We start from the raw sequence: 17,585 nt of genomic DNA on the forward strand, positions 1-17,585 counted from the left end.
ACATTCGTAGTAATATTAATTTATATCGGAAACAATATAATGAATAAAATAAAAGTTGACAGACATTTTTTATTTTGTGTTTATTTTGTAAACAAATAATACAATATTACAATAAAAATAACAAATATTAAAAAAACAAACCAGCAAAGTCTCCTAACAAAGATATTATTAAAAAATTAGTAAGACACTAATAGGCATGTTAAGACCTTACCCTTTCCTAATGTGAAAGGTGAGCCTGCTGCTTCTTTGTCAGCTTATCCAGTTGTGGTTCAATTGAGGACAGTGCCACATGCAATGGAGAATGACTATCCATACTGTTCCTGTATTTTGTCTTAATGACACTCATGGTTGAGAAGCCAGTCTCACAGAGGTATGTTGAAGGAAATGGGAGATGAGTTTTCAGAGCAATTTCAGTAAGCTCAGGATATTCTGCTTTCACTTTTATCCAAAAGGAAGCAAGTGATGTTGTAGTTTTGAAACTCATCTTCAATCTTTTGTCAGCAGCCAGCTCCAAGAACTTATCCTCCATAGTGACAGTTAAGTCATCTTTCAATGGAATAAATGGACTTCGGATCCATCCAGTCCCTTTCCGTGGATCTTCTTCTGCTGGAAAGTAAAACTCAAAATGTTCTGCCAAATTTGTCAAGTGTTCACTGATGATGTTTCGTAGAGATGTAACATCAAGGTCTTTGCCTGCATTGGCGATGATTGTCGTTAAGTTGTGAAACATGTCATAGCAATCTCTTGACACTCGACTCCGTAGTAAGAGGAGGCCCTGAGATATAAACCTTGGTATCAATTTCCTGTATGAGGCCTAAGGCCTGAACTAAAGTAATGGTCAAGACTTTGCTAACATAAAGCAAAGTTAAGCTGTGAGCCAGAGGCAGGCCCTGCTCACAGAAGCTGGCATGGAAAGGGCTGATGCTGCAAGAAGATACATACCTAAAAGGTACTGAACACTAGATATCAGAACATTCACATACTTGTACATTTCACACAAATAACAAGGAACAGGCTGACCCATCCCAATGACAGGGCCAAAAGGGTAATATGATGGAGTTGTTTTGTTCGAACCAACATGTATAAGGTGAGAGGCGGCACCTTACTACGTAGAGGGGTTGTACCTTGCTACGTGGAAGGGTTGCACCTCAATACATCAGGATTGATGTGTAACTTGTTTGTACTTGTGTATAAGAATGCATCCCTGGGGCGGTGTCTTTGTCCGGCCGAGGGGGCAGTGGAAAGTCCCGCCACTAACTGAGCCGGGTCCATTGACCGTGGGCACATATTAGTAGTATGCCCGGTAGACTAAGTAATCTACGGGGAACTATAGTTGTGTCCAATATGGCAATAAACCTGGCCGACGTGCCTTCGTACCTTATTAGACTCTGTGGTCATTGGGGGTTCTCGTCGGGTCTGCTGTGTCAGCTATCTGCGCAGAGCTAGGACAGCACACAGATGGAACACACGCACACAGCTGAGTGATATCAACATTGGAGAAAGCAGAGCACCATACCGGTAGCACTCTGACAACAGACTCTTCCATGCTTTTAGCTTTCGTTTCTGTCCGTCGATCTTGTCTGCCATTGTAAGACGTGAAGCCATCCTTCCCTGCATGGAGGTATTGAGATAATTAAAGATGGCAAAGATATCAGCCAAATAAGCCAGTGTGGCTATTCAATCCACATCTTGGAACAATTGTGACCAGTTTGGTTTTTTGTCCTGAAGAAACTTGGCAAGCTCATTTCGGAGCTCAAATACTCTTGACAGGACTTTTCCCCTTGATAACCAACGTACATCGGCATGCAATAGGAGCTGTTTATGATCAGCTCCCATATCATCACATAATGCAACGAATAGTCTCGAATTTAAAGCATTCACCTTTACATGGTTCACAATTTTTATGACCTCGCTGAGCACACTGTTTAGTTCTGTTGACATTTTTTTGTTGCAAGACTTTCTCAGTGAAGGAAGCAGTGCGGTGACTTGCATTCGGGTGCAAGCACCTTAATCTGGGTAACCACTCCAGAATGCTGTCTGTTATTGTAGCAGCGCCATCAGAACATACACCTACACAAAACTTGAAATCCAACCCACATTTGTTAATGATGTAGTCGCTCACAGTCTCGAACAGTTCACAACTAGTTGTTTTTGTTGGTAGTGAAGCAGAAAACAAAAACTCTTCCTTCAAATCACCCTCATGTTCAAAGTGCGCATACACCATCAGAATTGCTGTATTAGCAACACCTGTACATTCATCAAGCTGCAAAGAAAAGTACTTTGCTAATTTAATCTGTCCTATGAGCTGATCTTCCATATCTTGAGCCAGATCGTGAATTTGTCGAGCTATAGAGTCATTTGCAAGTGGCACCTGAGCCACTTTCTTTGCCGCCGGCTCACCCAGCATTTCCATGCAGATATCTTTAATACAGCCTATCACTAGTGTCTCACCGATTGTGTATGGCTTTTTAGCCTTAGCAACACGAAGCGCTACTTTATAAGAAGCTCACAAAGCACAAGTATTTATGTGTGACACTTCAAAGATCAGTTTCTGATGGCCTTTTAAATCAACATGCTTTCTTTCGAAGAACTCTTTCAGCTTTGAACTAATTTCATTATGTTTTGTATTTAAATGCCTCTTGAGCTTTGACGGCTTCATTGCGTCATTAGCCAACACATCGCCACAAATAACGCACTGCGGTTTTGGCACTCCACCATCATTCGTGGCTACAAAACTGAACTGAATGTATGAGGAGTCATATTTCCAAGTAAAGCTAGTACAAATTCTTTTTGTTGACAATACTTCAGTTTCATTTACATTGCCGTCATCTGATTCAGAATTATTTGCGTGTTCAGCAACCGGATGTCTCTGCTTGATAAATATGTCAATTGGGCCTTGCTTTGCCATCTGTAAATTAGGCCTAAAAATAATTAATATAAATTCCATTACCCTGGGTATATACTTAATTTATGATATTAGGATGAAAGCCGAATAAATGCAGTGGGAATACTTTTATTGAGAAATATGTGCGGGAGAACATTGATTAATAGGGTAAGTAATGTTAGGATAAGAAGATAATATAAATTTTAAAATTAAATTGCAAACAGGATAATAATTGGAAAGTTAAGATGGTTCGAACATATGGAAAGAATGAATAATGAACGTCAAAAATAAGATTTACCTGTGTGAAAGATATGGAGTGAGAAAGCGAGGAATTTCAAGAACTTCCTGGCAGAAACGCGTAGGTTTGATTCTAGAAGAGGGGAAGTCTATAAGTAAGAACAATGAGCACGTGTATGAAAAGATATATGGATATGGAGGAAGCGAGGATGTTATACTCATACAAAGCACACAGGATCTTTTCAGGGGGAACAGTTACACACACACACACACACACACACATACACACACACAGTCCTGCCAGTTCATGTTTATAGTTACCAGTCTGTTGTAGCTCGAGTCAACCTAATGGCCAGTTAGATTGAGCATGAGTGAGGAGCTGGGCTCTGTTGGTTGCGATCTGATGCTCTGAGGCTTTGCAGGACTGAACCCAGAGTTCCATGGCAAAACGCTCCAGCTTTATAGTTGTAAATTCCCATTTGAGTCCATGCATTTTACAATGTCATCCTGTAATCATTAGTCCTTAAGTGGTGTTAATCTTAGGGTTTTCTGCAGTTATCATTTGATGGTTATTGTTGGGCTTCCCATCATTAGCTCCTATTTGTTGTCTCGCCTTCAGGGGTGCCTGCCTCACCTCTGAGGTCATCAGTGCTGTTAACATGTTTAGCATCTGATACAATGGATGTTTTCTGATTGTCTCCTGGTCTTTCCAAGTCTCTCACTTTTTCTTGACCATCTGGACATTTGTGATGGCTTTCACACCTTATCCTTTCCTGATGCATTCCTCATTCACACAAACAGTCTCTCACAGAAACCTTCAATGGTATACAGACAGCAGTATTTTATATTAAGCAGAATACATTGTAAATCAAGCCTTGCTAAATCTTATAATTAAAACAATACACATTGGGGCTTCAGGCCCTCAACAGTTCTCTAATCTATTTATCATAGACACAATACAAAATCCTGTCTCTTACTAACTAAACTTTATAACAGGTCCTAGTTGTAATACATATTGGAAACAGGATCCCAGTCTCAGATGGTCATTCCTTTCTGTTATTCAAAAAGGGTGGCTGGCAGAATGAAATAAAAGTTTACATCAATTCTTATAGTACAACTAGTACAATTATAAAATCCTGCTCCTACAAGGACTGTCTGTTTGGCTATAGGTGTGTGGTGTTCAATTGTCTCTATCTACTTCATAAGGGATACGGCGGGATAGGATAGAAAAGAATTATTAAAATTTATAATATTATTAGTACTTACATTCTCAGATCAGTGGGTTCGGATGGGGTCCCAAATGACAAACACGCAGAGATCCGTATGACGCTACCTATTCGACTTCTCGATAGTAACTGCTGGTGGGACGGGGTCTTTATATGCGAAGGAGTGAGGTAAGCATGTGCTCGCACGTCTCATGCAAAACATGCTGTAGCGCTATGGCATAATTATCAATATTATAATATGTGCTTCTGAAAACATAATATTATTTAGTATTGTCGACTTTTATCGACTGATCATTATTCTTGGTGGAATTCCAGTGCGATTTTTAAATTATACTATTATTTCTCTCTTTTTTTCCTGGAAACTCGCCACAGACCAGCGCAGCCAATGGCTCGCGGACCAGCACCGGTCCACGGACCACCACTTTGAGTAGCACTGCTGTAGCCCCTCTTCCAGTGAGACTGCCCACCTCCATTGGAAATTGCTTGGGAATCACCTAGTGTAGTGGACATATGCAAGCACTCGAAGAAGAAACACTTACCTCTTGTAACTGTTGTACTTCATGATATGTTACATATATCCATTACGTGACCCACACTCCTTCCCTAATCCCTCAGGGCAAGACTGCTCCTATTGGTACCAGTAGGGAAAACTCTCCAGCACTGGTGGACGAGACACACACCTTGTGTAATGGACATATATAATATATCTTGAAGGACAACAGGGGCAAGAGTGACCATTTCTTTTTCTCCTAATGATATAAAATGTGTATCTTTATATTTTTATATCTTTATATATATATTTATATCTTTATATATTTGTAGCAATTTATTTCTTAGAGTAAGGCCCTGATTCTGCACCTTCACTTATACATACACTTAGCTTTAATCATGTGAGCAATCTCTTGGGATCTCATGCATAAGTGTCTGTAGAATCAAGGCCTTAATGTTGTAATCCAATTTCTAAGAATATGAATCCACTATTATTTGTGGATCGTGTACAAACTAAACCTGAATTGAAATAGCCTCACGTATCTTCCTGATATGAAATTCTCAAGACTGTCTTAAGGACCCACACATAACTATATGTATAGAGGAGGGAAAATCAGTCTTTTGACTGTTAAAGAAGCTTTTTAGCTGTTTAGTTGGATAAGCTACATGTGTGGGTTATCCACAGTCCCTACGGACTAGACGTATTCATTCATTCCTGGCCTGATCCAAGGCCCACTGAAGTCAAAGGCAAGCCTCTCAAAGACTTCACTGGGTTTTGGATCAAGTCTACAAATAGTGTTTACCATGATTTTGAAGGTTTGTCTTCATGTTTCTGTTTTTAAATTACTGCACTCACCTGTAATGTTATACAATATACTGTTGTACTACAGACTTGCTTTTATTTTTAATTTTCAGAAGTTATTTATTAATGGTAACTCCTCAGGGAAAGCATTTCATATGAGTTCAATCATATTGTATTTCTCCTCTTTAAATACTGCCAGGGCTGTTATTTTGATAAGCTGTATGTTATGATTGTTGGAATCCCATAAAAGATAGTGAAATACCTATATTTTATATTTCCAATGTAATATGTAGAATTCTATTTACTTTGTGTATCTTAAATTAGAAGGTGATGGGGAAGTTTTCAGCGTAGCTGTGTTTAGGCAAAAGTCTCTCAAATTGTTGGTCAGTTAAGGAAGACTATTTGTAACTTTATCTGAATAATATAGTATATGGCATTAGCAGGCTGAGGAAGAATAAATTTCAGTAAAAGGAAATGTTTTGTACATATTGAGAGGAAGAGAACTTTTGGGGGTAGGGGCATTTTAAGGAAATGAATCCATTAGTTTATCTGTATATGTTTTATAAAATATGTAATATTGCCGGCAGGTTTGCACAAATGCTTGATAAATTTACATAAATAAATTGGTGTCATCTGGGAGATATCTCCCCTGAAAGTGCAGACTCAAAGGGCTAAATTCTGGTTTCATGTACCCATGTGCAGTGCCCACTGAAGTCAATATGAATTGCACTTGTCTATCTGAGGGCAGGATTTGGCCCTAAAACAGTATGTAGTCATTTATTTATTTAGCTGTTGTTGGAAGCATTAGAGAGACAAGGTGGGTGAGGTAACATCTTTTATTGGACTAATTTCTGTTGGTGAGAGACAAGCTTTCAAGCTATACAGAGCTCTTCATCAGGTCTGGGAAAGGTACTCTGAGCATCACGTTGTCTCTTCTCTCCCCCTTTTTTTCCTATGTCTGCAGAGGTGTTAACAGGCCAATCCACTTTGAATGGCCCCTTAGAATATGTGGTATCTATTCTAAACAATCTGTTCCATCTTGTATGTAGCTGTGACCCTTTGAATACTTTCCCCAGACCTGAAGAAGAGCTCTGTGTAGCTTGAAAGCGTGTCTCTCTCACCAACAGAAGTTGGACTAATAAAAGTTATTACCTCCTCCACCTTGTCTCTCTAATATCCTGGACCAACGTGGCTACAATAACACTACATACAACATTGGAAGCATTGACAGTCTCCTCCAAAACAGACATCATGTCGCTCTCTTGGCCTTGACTAGCCAGGATGGACATAGCTCCAGTTCACAGCTTGTAGCCTGAAGCAGAGAAGGTCTTGCATTTATTCCTTTAGGATATTGATCTGAAATTATGAAGCAGAAAGTGTTGTTTGCAAAGCAACATGAAAAATCCTCAAAGTGAGGAAAAACTTGACTGTAAATGAGTGGAGGTACCACAGATTAGCCAGGCTACATGCCACTCAGAACAGTTCTGCTTTGTGTGAAAAGCTATAACAGAGCAAATCCAGAACATAAGCTATTTATTTATTTTAAAAGCTATTTATTGGTCTGACCCAAAGCCCATTGAAGACTATGGCGATGTTCTAAAAACACAATTGTCCATTAGACTCAGAGGACTTCTTTAAAAATTTGGACCTAAAATCTACTTTTGTGAAATTAATTCTTAGCCTCCTTTCTGTCTTTTCAAACAGTGATTTAGGGTATTAGCATGACAGGTTGGCTACCATTTAGAGTTATATTTTGGGACCTAGGCAACAAGTAGCATCAGAGAGGGCTAAGAAACACGTAGTATGCAATGAAATTGTAATGCACTGCTTTTGGGAATATGCATCAGAAATAAACACCTGAAGTTCCTTCTGCCATTGCTGCTTAAAATGAGAACTTAATTCATCAACAAAAGTGCCATGATAGTCTGGAATTTGTTTGAGGGCCTGTTACATTCGCTTTTTGAAAGTTACTCTTAACACAAGTCGAATATTGATTTACATTTGTCAATTCTGTACAGCCCTTTCTACCTTTACATTCTAGTATTACTGAAACAATATAAAGTATATGTTTTTACTAATTATTTTATACATCATTTAAGCCAATGTTAAAACTATGCCTGCTTCATGTAGGTAACATCAAGAAAGATAAAATGACTTTGCCAAACCACCAAATGCATTTAAAGATAATTGTTTGTTTATATCTCCCATCCTGAGGGAAGAACCAGACTGCAAAACATTGAAGCTAAATAGAATGTGGCATTAGCAATGAAATGAGAATGGACATTTTGTTCACAACACCAGGTTCTATTTATAAGAGTCTATTGAATGTTTCATCCAGTAAAATCACTTCTGGAATAAAAAGAACTACTGCTTGTACACAAAACACTAAAATAGTCTACTCCAAACACTTCAGACAGGATCTCTGGAAATAATCAACATTAGGATGATGCAAGAAGAAACAGCAGCAACCATTTGGTGATGCAGAATAAAGGGACAGGATTTTGCTCAAGTAGACTCAAGGATTTGACTACCATTGTAGTGCATTATTAGGGACAGCAGAAGTGGTAATTTGGTAGACATAGTTGATGTTATTATTGATGCCCATTCCCTTGAATATGAATATTTGAATATTTCCAGTAACTCTTCTGGAAACAAAAGACATGTATTTAGAGTGCCTCAAATAGCCTGAAATTCCCTGTATTGTTGAGATACTGAGGGGTCAAATGCCTTCAAGTGCTTTAAAACAGGCTATTTCTTCAACTGGCAGGCGTACATCAAAATCATAGCAGTGCTTCTCTGCACTACTATAATTAAGGCTCTGTCAGGATTTCCATTAGAGTCTCCTATTTTCCTGCACTGAAATGTTACAAGGCTGTTAGAACATTTTGTTTTAAGATAAAAGCTGACCCATAAGGTCTAAATGAATGCACGCTGCTTTGAGATTTCAACATCCATTGAATCATTTTAAAGTGATAGAAGATGTAGAACTTCAAGCGGCAATATTTAAAAGGATTGAAAAGGAACTAGGCACCCAACTCTTATTCGCTTTCCATTGGATTCAGCTGCCTAACTTGCTTAGGCCCATTTGAAGATACTAGCCTGATAGTTCTTGGCTTCAGATATTTGTATTTCTATTTTAATTTTAAAAATAAAAAGCTTTTTAATTTTAAATGAACATTTTTACATTCCAAATTGTAGAATAGCAAAAAAAAAAAACCACCTAAACAAAAAAAGTTACATTAAATGTACTGAATATATAGATTTTTTCCCGTATTTTTAAAATGTACCTATCATTATTAATATTATCTGTGCCATTAAATAATGGACATGATTGATGCTTTGTAGCGTTGGTGGAGCAATTATGTTCAGCTGAAGATCAGACATTCACTTAAAAACATGCCTACAGAATTGCAAGATATTTCCATGCAGGAGCCATTTTGGCCTACAGAGTAATGAATTAATAATATTCAGACTTGAAGATATCCTTTAGAGGTTTTTCATCTCCTTTTACAATGTCTTAATACCACTTCTTCCCGCAGCTTTTGTTTCTACAGAAGTTTTCTTCCTCAAAAAGAAAATAAATCTTTTCAGAAAAAGGCATTTTATTTTCACGTCGTTTGTTTCAAATTCATTTGTACATCTTTGCAGGATTGGGGCCCAATTAACTTATACTTATGTAAACTGCCACTTAATGTAATGTGGTGGTGTAGCTGTGCTGGTCCCAGGATATGACAGAGACAAGGCAAATGAGGCAAGAGCTTTTATTGGACCAACTTCTATTGCTGATAGGAGCTTTTGAGCTCCACAGAGGTCTTCTTCAGAGTTCTTCTCAAAAGCTTGTCTTGCTCACGCACAGAGTTGGTCCAGTAAAAGATATTACCTTATCCACCTTGTTTCACTTTATGTAACAAGCAACTAACTAATGAACAGTGCCATCGGGGGGATATTTTTCTTTTGTATTCATGCCCCGTCTGACATCATTGCACAAACATGCACTGTACTATTACATAGTTCATAAACACAATAACTGAGAAATATAGCTTTATTTTAAAATTTTTATATTCTAAATTCTTTTTCTGCAGGTTACAGTATATCTCAACTTCTTTGCAAATGACTAGTTTGGCATTGATTCAGCAAATGGTGTCTTTAACAGTTTAGGATTTAGGAAGTTAAAGAACATGCAACTTTTTTTTTAAAGGACAATTATAGTAGAGATTTCAAGTGATGATAAATAATAAAATAAGCCTCTCATGCATGAAATATGAATAGTTGTGCTTAACTTTGGTAACTTATCATCCAAAAAAAGTAGACAAGGTACTGAAAAATAAAAAGACTACTTTTACTCTTGACTAATAAAGAATGGGCTAATGGGTTTTACTGAAGTTCTTTCTAAACATCCTCCTTTACTATCTGCATTAAGAGATCTGCAATTTTTTTCAAAGAAAGCTGATAATGTGGGAAGCAGTAGAAAAGTTTAAAGAATTTTTGGCTGCATGGATTGCAAAAGATGGTTCTCATCAGATACTACCTGACAAAAAACAGCATGCAATACAATTTGCAGATCATTTTTTTTTACCAGCACATGACATCTAACATGACATAACGTTAAATTTGCAATGCGATATCTAAACATATATTAAAATGTCAACAATTTAAATACCTGATTTTTTTTTACCCTGTGACTTTCAGTTGAAACAGTGTTGTGAAAGTTTAAACACACACGTGATAGTCCCATATACATTATCTTAAATAAAAGTGAGAACTCAATCGTTTCATTCTTCACTATGATACATTCTGGGAAATGAAAAATGTGTGACATTTGTTGTTTCCTGCATTTTAGCATATTAGTTATCGTCTATATCAAATATATTGCAAATCTAGAGTTTATTGCAGCAATAGTCATGGTGATATGTTTTCTTCTGTTTCTTCTCACTCAGTTATGCTTACAGTCATAATTATAAAAAACAAGTCACATTTTCTGCACATCTTTATATATATATACTTTAAAATCCAACTTCCACAAAGACAATTTACTTCTGTTAAGAGCATTTAAAAAATAAATTAAACAGAGACTTGACTCGGCTATTTATTCTCTTCTCAAGAAAACAATTCTTGCCAGTAATCTCAACAGGATGCTAGTATTTATAAACTTGGCATAAGGATTAATTCTACTAAAAATATACACACAAAATTAATTCTGAAGAACATTATGATCAAGTAGAATCCTTTCAATTGGCACAAACCAGTGGCAGTAGAGACATTCCAGTTAAGGTTCCAATCCTGCGATCATTTCTAACATCCGTACTCATATGTGTTTATTTGAAATCCGTGGGAGTATTAGTGTGTGAAAGGAGTATTCATACAGATAAAAATTAGCAGGTTGGGTCCTAAATTATCATCCCAATTAAGAGAGGATCACATAATACACTGTGCTGGTAAATATTCATTAATTGCCTAAAAACACATATTACAGTGGAACATGCTGGCACATAGCATAACTCATCTTTCCCTCTAGCTGCTGATCCACGGAGGGAAAGAAACTACTACTGCTAGTTGGTAATGGAGTTATTCCGTTAGCTCAAAGGATATGTCTACTCTGCAGTTAGACACCTGAGGCTGGCCTGTGCCAGCTGACTTGGGCTCAAGCTAAGGAGCTATTTAATTGTGGTGTAGACGTTTAGACTTGGGCTGAAGCCTGAGCTCTAAGACCCTACGAAGTGTGAGGGTCCCAGAGCTCGGGTTGTAGTCTGAGTCCAAACATTTACACTGCAATTGAACAGCCCCTCAGCCTGAGCCCTGGCGTTAGCCCGCATCAGCTGACATGGACCAGCTGCAGATGTCTAACTGCAGTGTAGACATGGACAAAGTAGTTTCTGATTCTAGGCCCCAGTTCAATTCCATCTGATCAACAATGGCAAGAGTTGTAACGGTACTGAAAATACAGAGCATACAGCATTTTCAAAGCAAACACTGAAGTTAATTGAGCTGTGTCAATTTACACCAGCTTGGAATTTGGCCCTAGGTAAAATCAATTTGTTTAGCAGCTATAGTAAAGCATGAAAGGAGCATGAAATGAACATGCAGGGCTGCACAGAGAAAATTCAGGATGGCAAATACCAATCTGCTGCTATGAACAACTTTGAAGACAGCACTGTAGGATTGCACTAAAATGCACTTCTCACAACTAAGTGTGCTGGTATATGTAGTGATTTGTCACTGAACATATTTCCCTGCAATCACACCAATTGAGTGCAAAGACTGAGTATCAGGATGCCAATTAAATGGATTCTTCTGAACTAATGCAATGACATAGATGGAAATTAGATTAGTAAACCACATACTGCCACTAAAATCTCTGGTTATAAAACATATAGCCACAAGAGTATACAGCAAGATACTAGGATCATTTTCAATACACTCTAGCATTAAATAAATAGAAAAATCAAATGCAAACTGTCATAAATAAATGTTATTTCACTTATAGACCCCCCCAATGGAAACAAAATTACTAAATAATATAAATATTCTTTCAAACTGTATATATTATATATATTTATATTTAATATTTTATGGCATGAACAAATGAATAGGAAAAAGTACAATGCTTAGATAGCAGACATGATTCAATATCTGTTTTGTTGAAGCCTTGTGCCAGTAGCTCCTGCATGTTGTTTATATAATATAATCTGTTACTGTAGCTATTTGCTTTTTTTACCCTGCTTGGATTTTGAATTCGCCTTTCGGGCAGCACTCACTGGTTCACCCTTTTTCTGTGGCCTCCATAGCTCTCTTGAGCAGTCGACAGGCTCATAGAAGAATATAACTGGCTGGATGCTGTTCTTCTCATCCTTGGTTTTCTTTAGGAACATTCTACCTTTTTGAAGGGAATGAGGTTTTGCATCAGGTATATTATATGAACCATGCTGATTTCCTCGGCTTCTGAAATAAAAAAAAATTCAGTCAGATTTTGCAAAGGTGACAAATGGTCTGATATTTAAAGGTGCTGAGCACTTGCGGCTACCAGAGGTACTGCATGGTAAAAATAGCATTTCTAGAATGACTACTGTAAATTGTTCTTTTGCTTTGGAGAGTGTTGGGTAAGAGTTGAGACTAGCATGTAGTCATTTCCCTTTACTCCAAGGAAATATAGACATTCACATTTCTTACTTGAACATGCTATGTGCATCATCGGATGCACTTTCAGTGCATGTTCATTTAGAGCAGGGGTTGGCAACCTCTGGCACACGGCTCGCCAGGGTAAGCACCCTGGTGGGCCGAGCCACTTTGTTTACCTGCTGCGTTGGCAGGTTCGGCTGATTGCAGCTCCCACCATTCCAGGCCAAGGCGGGAGGCAGGAAGCCGTGGCCAGCACATCCCTCGGCCCGCGGTGCTTCCCGCCGCCCCCATTGGCCTGGGATGGCGAACCACAGCCAGTGGGAGCCGTGGTCCACCGAACCTGCCAACGCGGCAGGTAAACAAACTGGCCCAGCCCAGAGTGCTTATCCTGGCGAGCCACGTGCCAGAGGTTGCCGACCCCTGCACTACACCGAAACTCCTCTGGGTTGCTATTAAGCATTAGCAAATGTCTTTGTACCTTTAATAGACCATTAAAGCAGTGAGCCAATCCCCACTGTGAGAGTAGGTACTGAAGAAACCTGGTTTGGAAAGCAGGGCACTGGGCTTGGATCAAAGGTGGTATGTCTGGGATACAAACATTCAGATGGAGAGCTTGATAAGAGAGAAATTTCTCTTCACAGTGGAGAGTATCTAATCAGCAAGGAAAGCTGACAAAAATAGTTAAAGGGAGGAGATTGCTTTCAAGTTGTAAACTATTTATTTTTCTGCTTTCTCTGTAACTATACTGAAAATGCCTTAGCTAGTTTAAAGAGACCACGTGGGTGAGGTAATATCTTTTATTGGACCAACTTCTGTTGGTGAGAGAGATAAGCTTTAGAGTCACACAGAGCTCTTCTTCAGGACTTGGAAAGATGCTCCCAGCTTCACAGCAAAATATAAGGTGGAAGAGGGCGTAAGTAGTTAGTACATATCCTAAGGCAGTGTTTCCCAAACTTGGGACGCCGCTTGTGTAGGGAAAGCCTCTGGCAGGCTGAGCCGGTTTGTTTACCTGCCGCATCCGCAGGTCTGGCCAATCGTAGCTTCCACTGGCCGCGGTTTGCCACTCCAGGCCAAAGGGAGCTGCTGTAAGCGGCACGGGCCGAAGGACGTACTGGCTGCTGCTTCCAGCAGCTCCCATTGGCCTGGAGCAGCGAACCGCGGCCACTGGGAGCCGCGATTGGCCGGACCTGCGGACGGGGCAGGTAAACAAACAGGCCCGGCCCACCAGGGGCTTTCCCTACACAAGCGGCATCCCAAGTTTGGGAAACGCTGTTCTAAGGGATCATGGAGGACCACAGTATGTGCTAACTACTTATGCTAAACAATCTGTTCCACCTTGCATTTTGCTGTGACACTAGGAATACATTTTCCAGACCTGAAGAAGAGCTCTGTATGGCTCAAAAGCTTGTCTCTCTCACCAGCATAAGTTGGTTCAATAAAAGATATTACTTCATCCACCTTGTCTCTCTAATATTCTGGGACCGACATGGCTACAACAACACTGCATTAGCTAGTTTAAGTTATAAGAAGTGCAAATTTAGATAAGTTAGCAAACAATTTTTATTTTAATTCCATTTTCTCTCCTTTAATATACATTTGTTTTTGTTAAGATTACTACTTTAGAGGTAATTTCATGAAGATAACCTCACAGAGAAAAGAACCCCATAATCTCAAAGGAGAGGTAGTGAAAGGTAAAGAGTTTCTGGAATGTAGATTCCCCCCACCAACCCTAATCTCAAGCAGCATGGACATGAGAGGTTGCTGCCCCCAGCAAGTTGAGTTGCTATCAGATTTTGGCAGGCAAACAGTGGAGAAATTGAGGAGACCAATGAGGAGAGCAGGGACAGATCCTCAGCTGTGTAAATTAGTATAGTTCCACTAATGTCAATGGAGTTATGACAACAGACACCAGCTGAGGCTCTGCTCCTGGAGTTAGTGGTGGTGCTGGTCACAGGGTATTTGGGTGCTTAATTCTCTTGGGCTACTTTGAAAATTGCAGCCAACATTAATATGACACTGTGATGGGGTGGATTAGGCCCAGAGGCCCCCTGCTGGAGGCCTCAGGGTCCTGCCATACTCATCCCAGGAAAGGAGCAATGGAGCTAAATCCTCCAAGCAGCCTGGAGAGATTGCGCAGAAAGCAGCCAATCGGGGGGGGGGGGGGGGGGGGAGGGTGTAAGGAGCAACCAATCAGGGCCCAAGAGGGCCATATAAGAAAGAGCTGCAGTGCATACCACAGTCAGTTCCTTGTAGGAACCAGAGAAGTGCACATGGTGCTGCTGGCTGTCCAAAAGAAACTGTAGTATGATAGACTGCTCAGTGTGGGTAGGGACTGGGGGAGTGAGAAAGAGCACTTGGCTGGCTGCTGGGCCTGAATGCAGAAAAACCCTGAGCTAAGGGTGAAACATTGGTGAAAGCTGAGACCGTGGGGAAGTGGTCTGGGGAACTGAAGGCAGTTTCATTAAAAGGACATGTGGCTGCTATTTTTAGGGTCCCTGGGCTGGGATCAGATATAGTGGGTGGGCCTGGGTCCCCTCACTGGGGAAGTGGCCTACAATTGGACAGCGATAAGCCCCCAGAAGGGTATCTGAACTGTTAAGAGGCCCATCTGGAAAGCTTGGGGCCAGAAGAGACCAGAGATGGTAAAACCAGGGAGGAAGCCCTGGGGGCATGCCTCAATACCAGGGCCAGGACTGGCTAATGACTGAAGACACATTGGACCAGAAGGGACTCTCATGAGAGGTGGGTGCTACACTGTTACAGACACAAATGATTTATAGCCCTTATGGCTATAGACTTCAGTGCACGTGGAAGGCAAATTAACTTAAAAAAACCTCAGTGTATTTAAAAATACTTTTTATCTTATTAAAACAGATCATAATGGTAAAAGATCACACCAACCAGTTATGAACTAGTCTATGTTGCTAGATGCTGAGATAGTGTACAGTGAGAGTTACTGAGTTATTACAGAAAAGATGCATTTGACATCTTTTGACAGTTGACTCTGACAACTGTCCTGTCCTCTGTTTCACCTCTAATTATTAGTACATTCTGACATAAGGCGGTAGGACACTGATGTAAAATGTTATAGGCCCAGTGGGGCTATAACTACTTACACCAAATGAGGATTCTCCTTCCAGAGTGTTGGTGGGACTCAAACCTGGTTCTCTTGCTTGAACAACCAGTGATCCACAATACAACTTTTTAAAAATAAAAATATTGTAGGAAAAATCTCTTGTAGCTGAAGCTTCATCAAATTGCCAATATATTTGTTTTACGGAGAGTAAACTATAGAGGTACAATATGTCAAATCTGCTGATGCATATAATGCTTAACTCTTTTACCTTTAACTTAATTTGTAATGTGATCTCAAAAACAGCTGGCTTGACAGTTATGGAAACTGAAGTTATTGCTTCATCCACAGAACAGGCATAGCAGCAATAAAAGCTTCCCCAAACTGCCTCAGCTCTGTTTGTGGTAACCATCTCTATAAAAAGCAGGTAACTTCAGTCCATCTGCTGATTCAGTCCTTGGTGTATCTGCTGAGATTGCTGGGGTGCTAATCAGTGTGCATTCTAATGGTGTTTTTCATAAGGACAACTGTTTATCAGTGGCTGGATGGAGACCTTCATGTTATTTCATATAGGCCACTGAAATCCCAGCAAATGGTGGCAACTACTGGCTTCAGCTAAAATGTGCTGCTTTAAACCAGTGGCTTATATATGCTATTACCAATCCCCTCAATTATCCATGTCATATCACTTACCCACATCTGATTTCAATACATAAGTTTGATTGAACTTGGCCTGATATGTCAGCATTGTAGAAATAAGACACAAGTGGGTGCAACACCATTGACTCCAGTGGAGTTATACCCACTTAGGTGAATGTGTCACGTCATGTTTAATTTCACACATTCTCCCACTTCTTCCAATGATATAAACAGTGACGGGGTCTGAAATTCAGAGACACTGTCAGCTCAAGTATAGGCCAAAGTTTAGGTTTTTGGAAAAAAGTTTGTTTTTACTAATCTAAAACCAGTAGAGAAATGTTTCATGATTTTAAAAAAAACAAAATTTCAAATGGAATAAATTGTTAAAGCCAAACACAAAAATCACCAGCTCCTGCACTGTTAATTAATAATCCCCATGCTATCAGCAAAAGTGAAACTGATTCCAATAATTTTCATTGTTTATTTTTTAATTTCTTAGTGTGGACAAAGTGAAAAGTAAGTTACATTTTTTAATTTGATTTCAAAAATTGAAGCTCTTTTAGTCACATACTGTAGGTCAGGACATTTGTTTGTTCATAATATGGTATTTTTAAGTTGTGCCCCCTTTAAAAAAATCTGACATAAATGGCAAGTATAAATCTCCCGCATATGGTACTCAAGAATGGCCCTGACAGAATGTTAAAGACATTTTCATCTGAAACTTAGTATGTGTTCATTTAGTAGATTCAAACTTTGCGAAAACCTCATACGGTCAAAGAGGAAGCAGTAATTTATTGGCACAAAAGGATTCTATTTTTCTCTTGAATAAAATATTTTATTTTTAATTTAGCAAAACACCTGGTTTTCCTTTATTATGCAAAATGCATATATATCATCAAATATAGGACCTGCTCCAAAGCCCATGGAAGTCAGTGTAATGGACTTAGGATCAGGGTTATACAGCATACGCAGCAATGTAAGCATGTTAAAATGCAAGCATGTTTAAATGATAGAAGAATGAAATGACATACATACAGGCATCTGGGTTTCTTATTTGATGAGAGGTCTGTAAACTGGAAAAAACAGAAAAATGTTCTTATGAGCAAATATCACAGTGGC

The 17,585-nt window shown here is 39.2% G+C and overlaps 1 protein-coding gene and 1 pseudogene across 1 annotated transcript in view; both read right to left on the reverse strand.

The window, feature by feature from the left end:
• Nucleotides 1–217: 217 nt before the first annotated feature.
• Nucleotides 218–4,909, reverse strand: LOC120409499 (annotated as a pseudogene).
• A 7,383-nt stretch (nucleotides 4,910–12,292) lies between these two features.
• Nucleotides 12,293–17,585, reverse strand: part of ZNF365 (zinc finger protein 365) — a 35,738-nt gene continuing 30,445 nt past the window's right edge. Inside the window, exons 4-5 of the mRNA XM_039481754.1 lie at nucleotides 17,502–17,539; nucleotides 12,293–12,577 (exon numbers count right to left, since the gene is read on the reverse strand). Coding sequence (XP_039337688.1) covers nucleotides 12,337–12,577; nucleotides 17,502–17,539 — 279 coding nt within the window. The 3' untranslated portion in view covers nucleotides 12,293–12,336. The remainder of the gene's footprint in view (nucleotides 12,578–17,501; nucleotides 17,540–17,585) is intronic.

The sequence above is a fragment of the Mauremys reevesii genome, linkage group 7, assembly GCF_016161935.1.
Source record: "Mauremys reevesii isolate NIE-2019 linkage group 7, ASM1616193v1, whole genome shotgun sequence".
NCBI classification, from domain to species: Eukaryota; Metazoa; Chordata; order Testudines; family Geoemydidae; genus Mauremys; species Mauremys reevesii.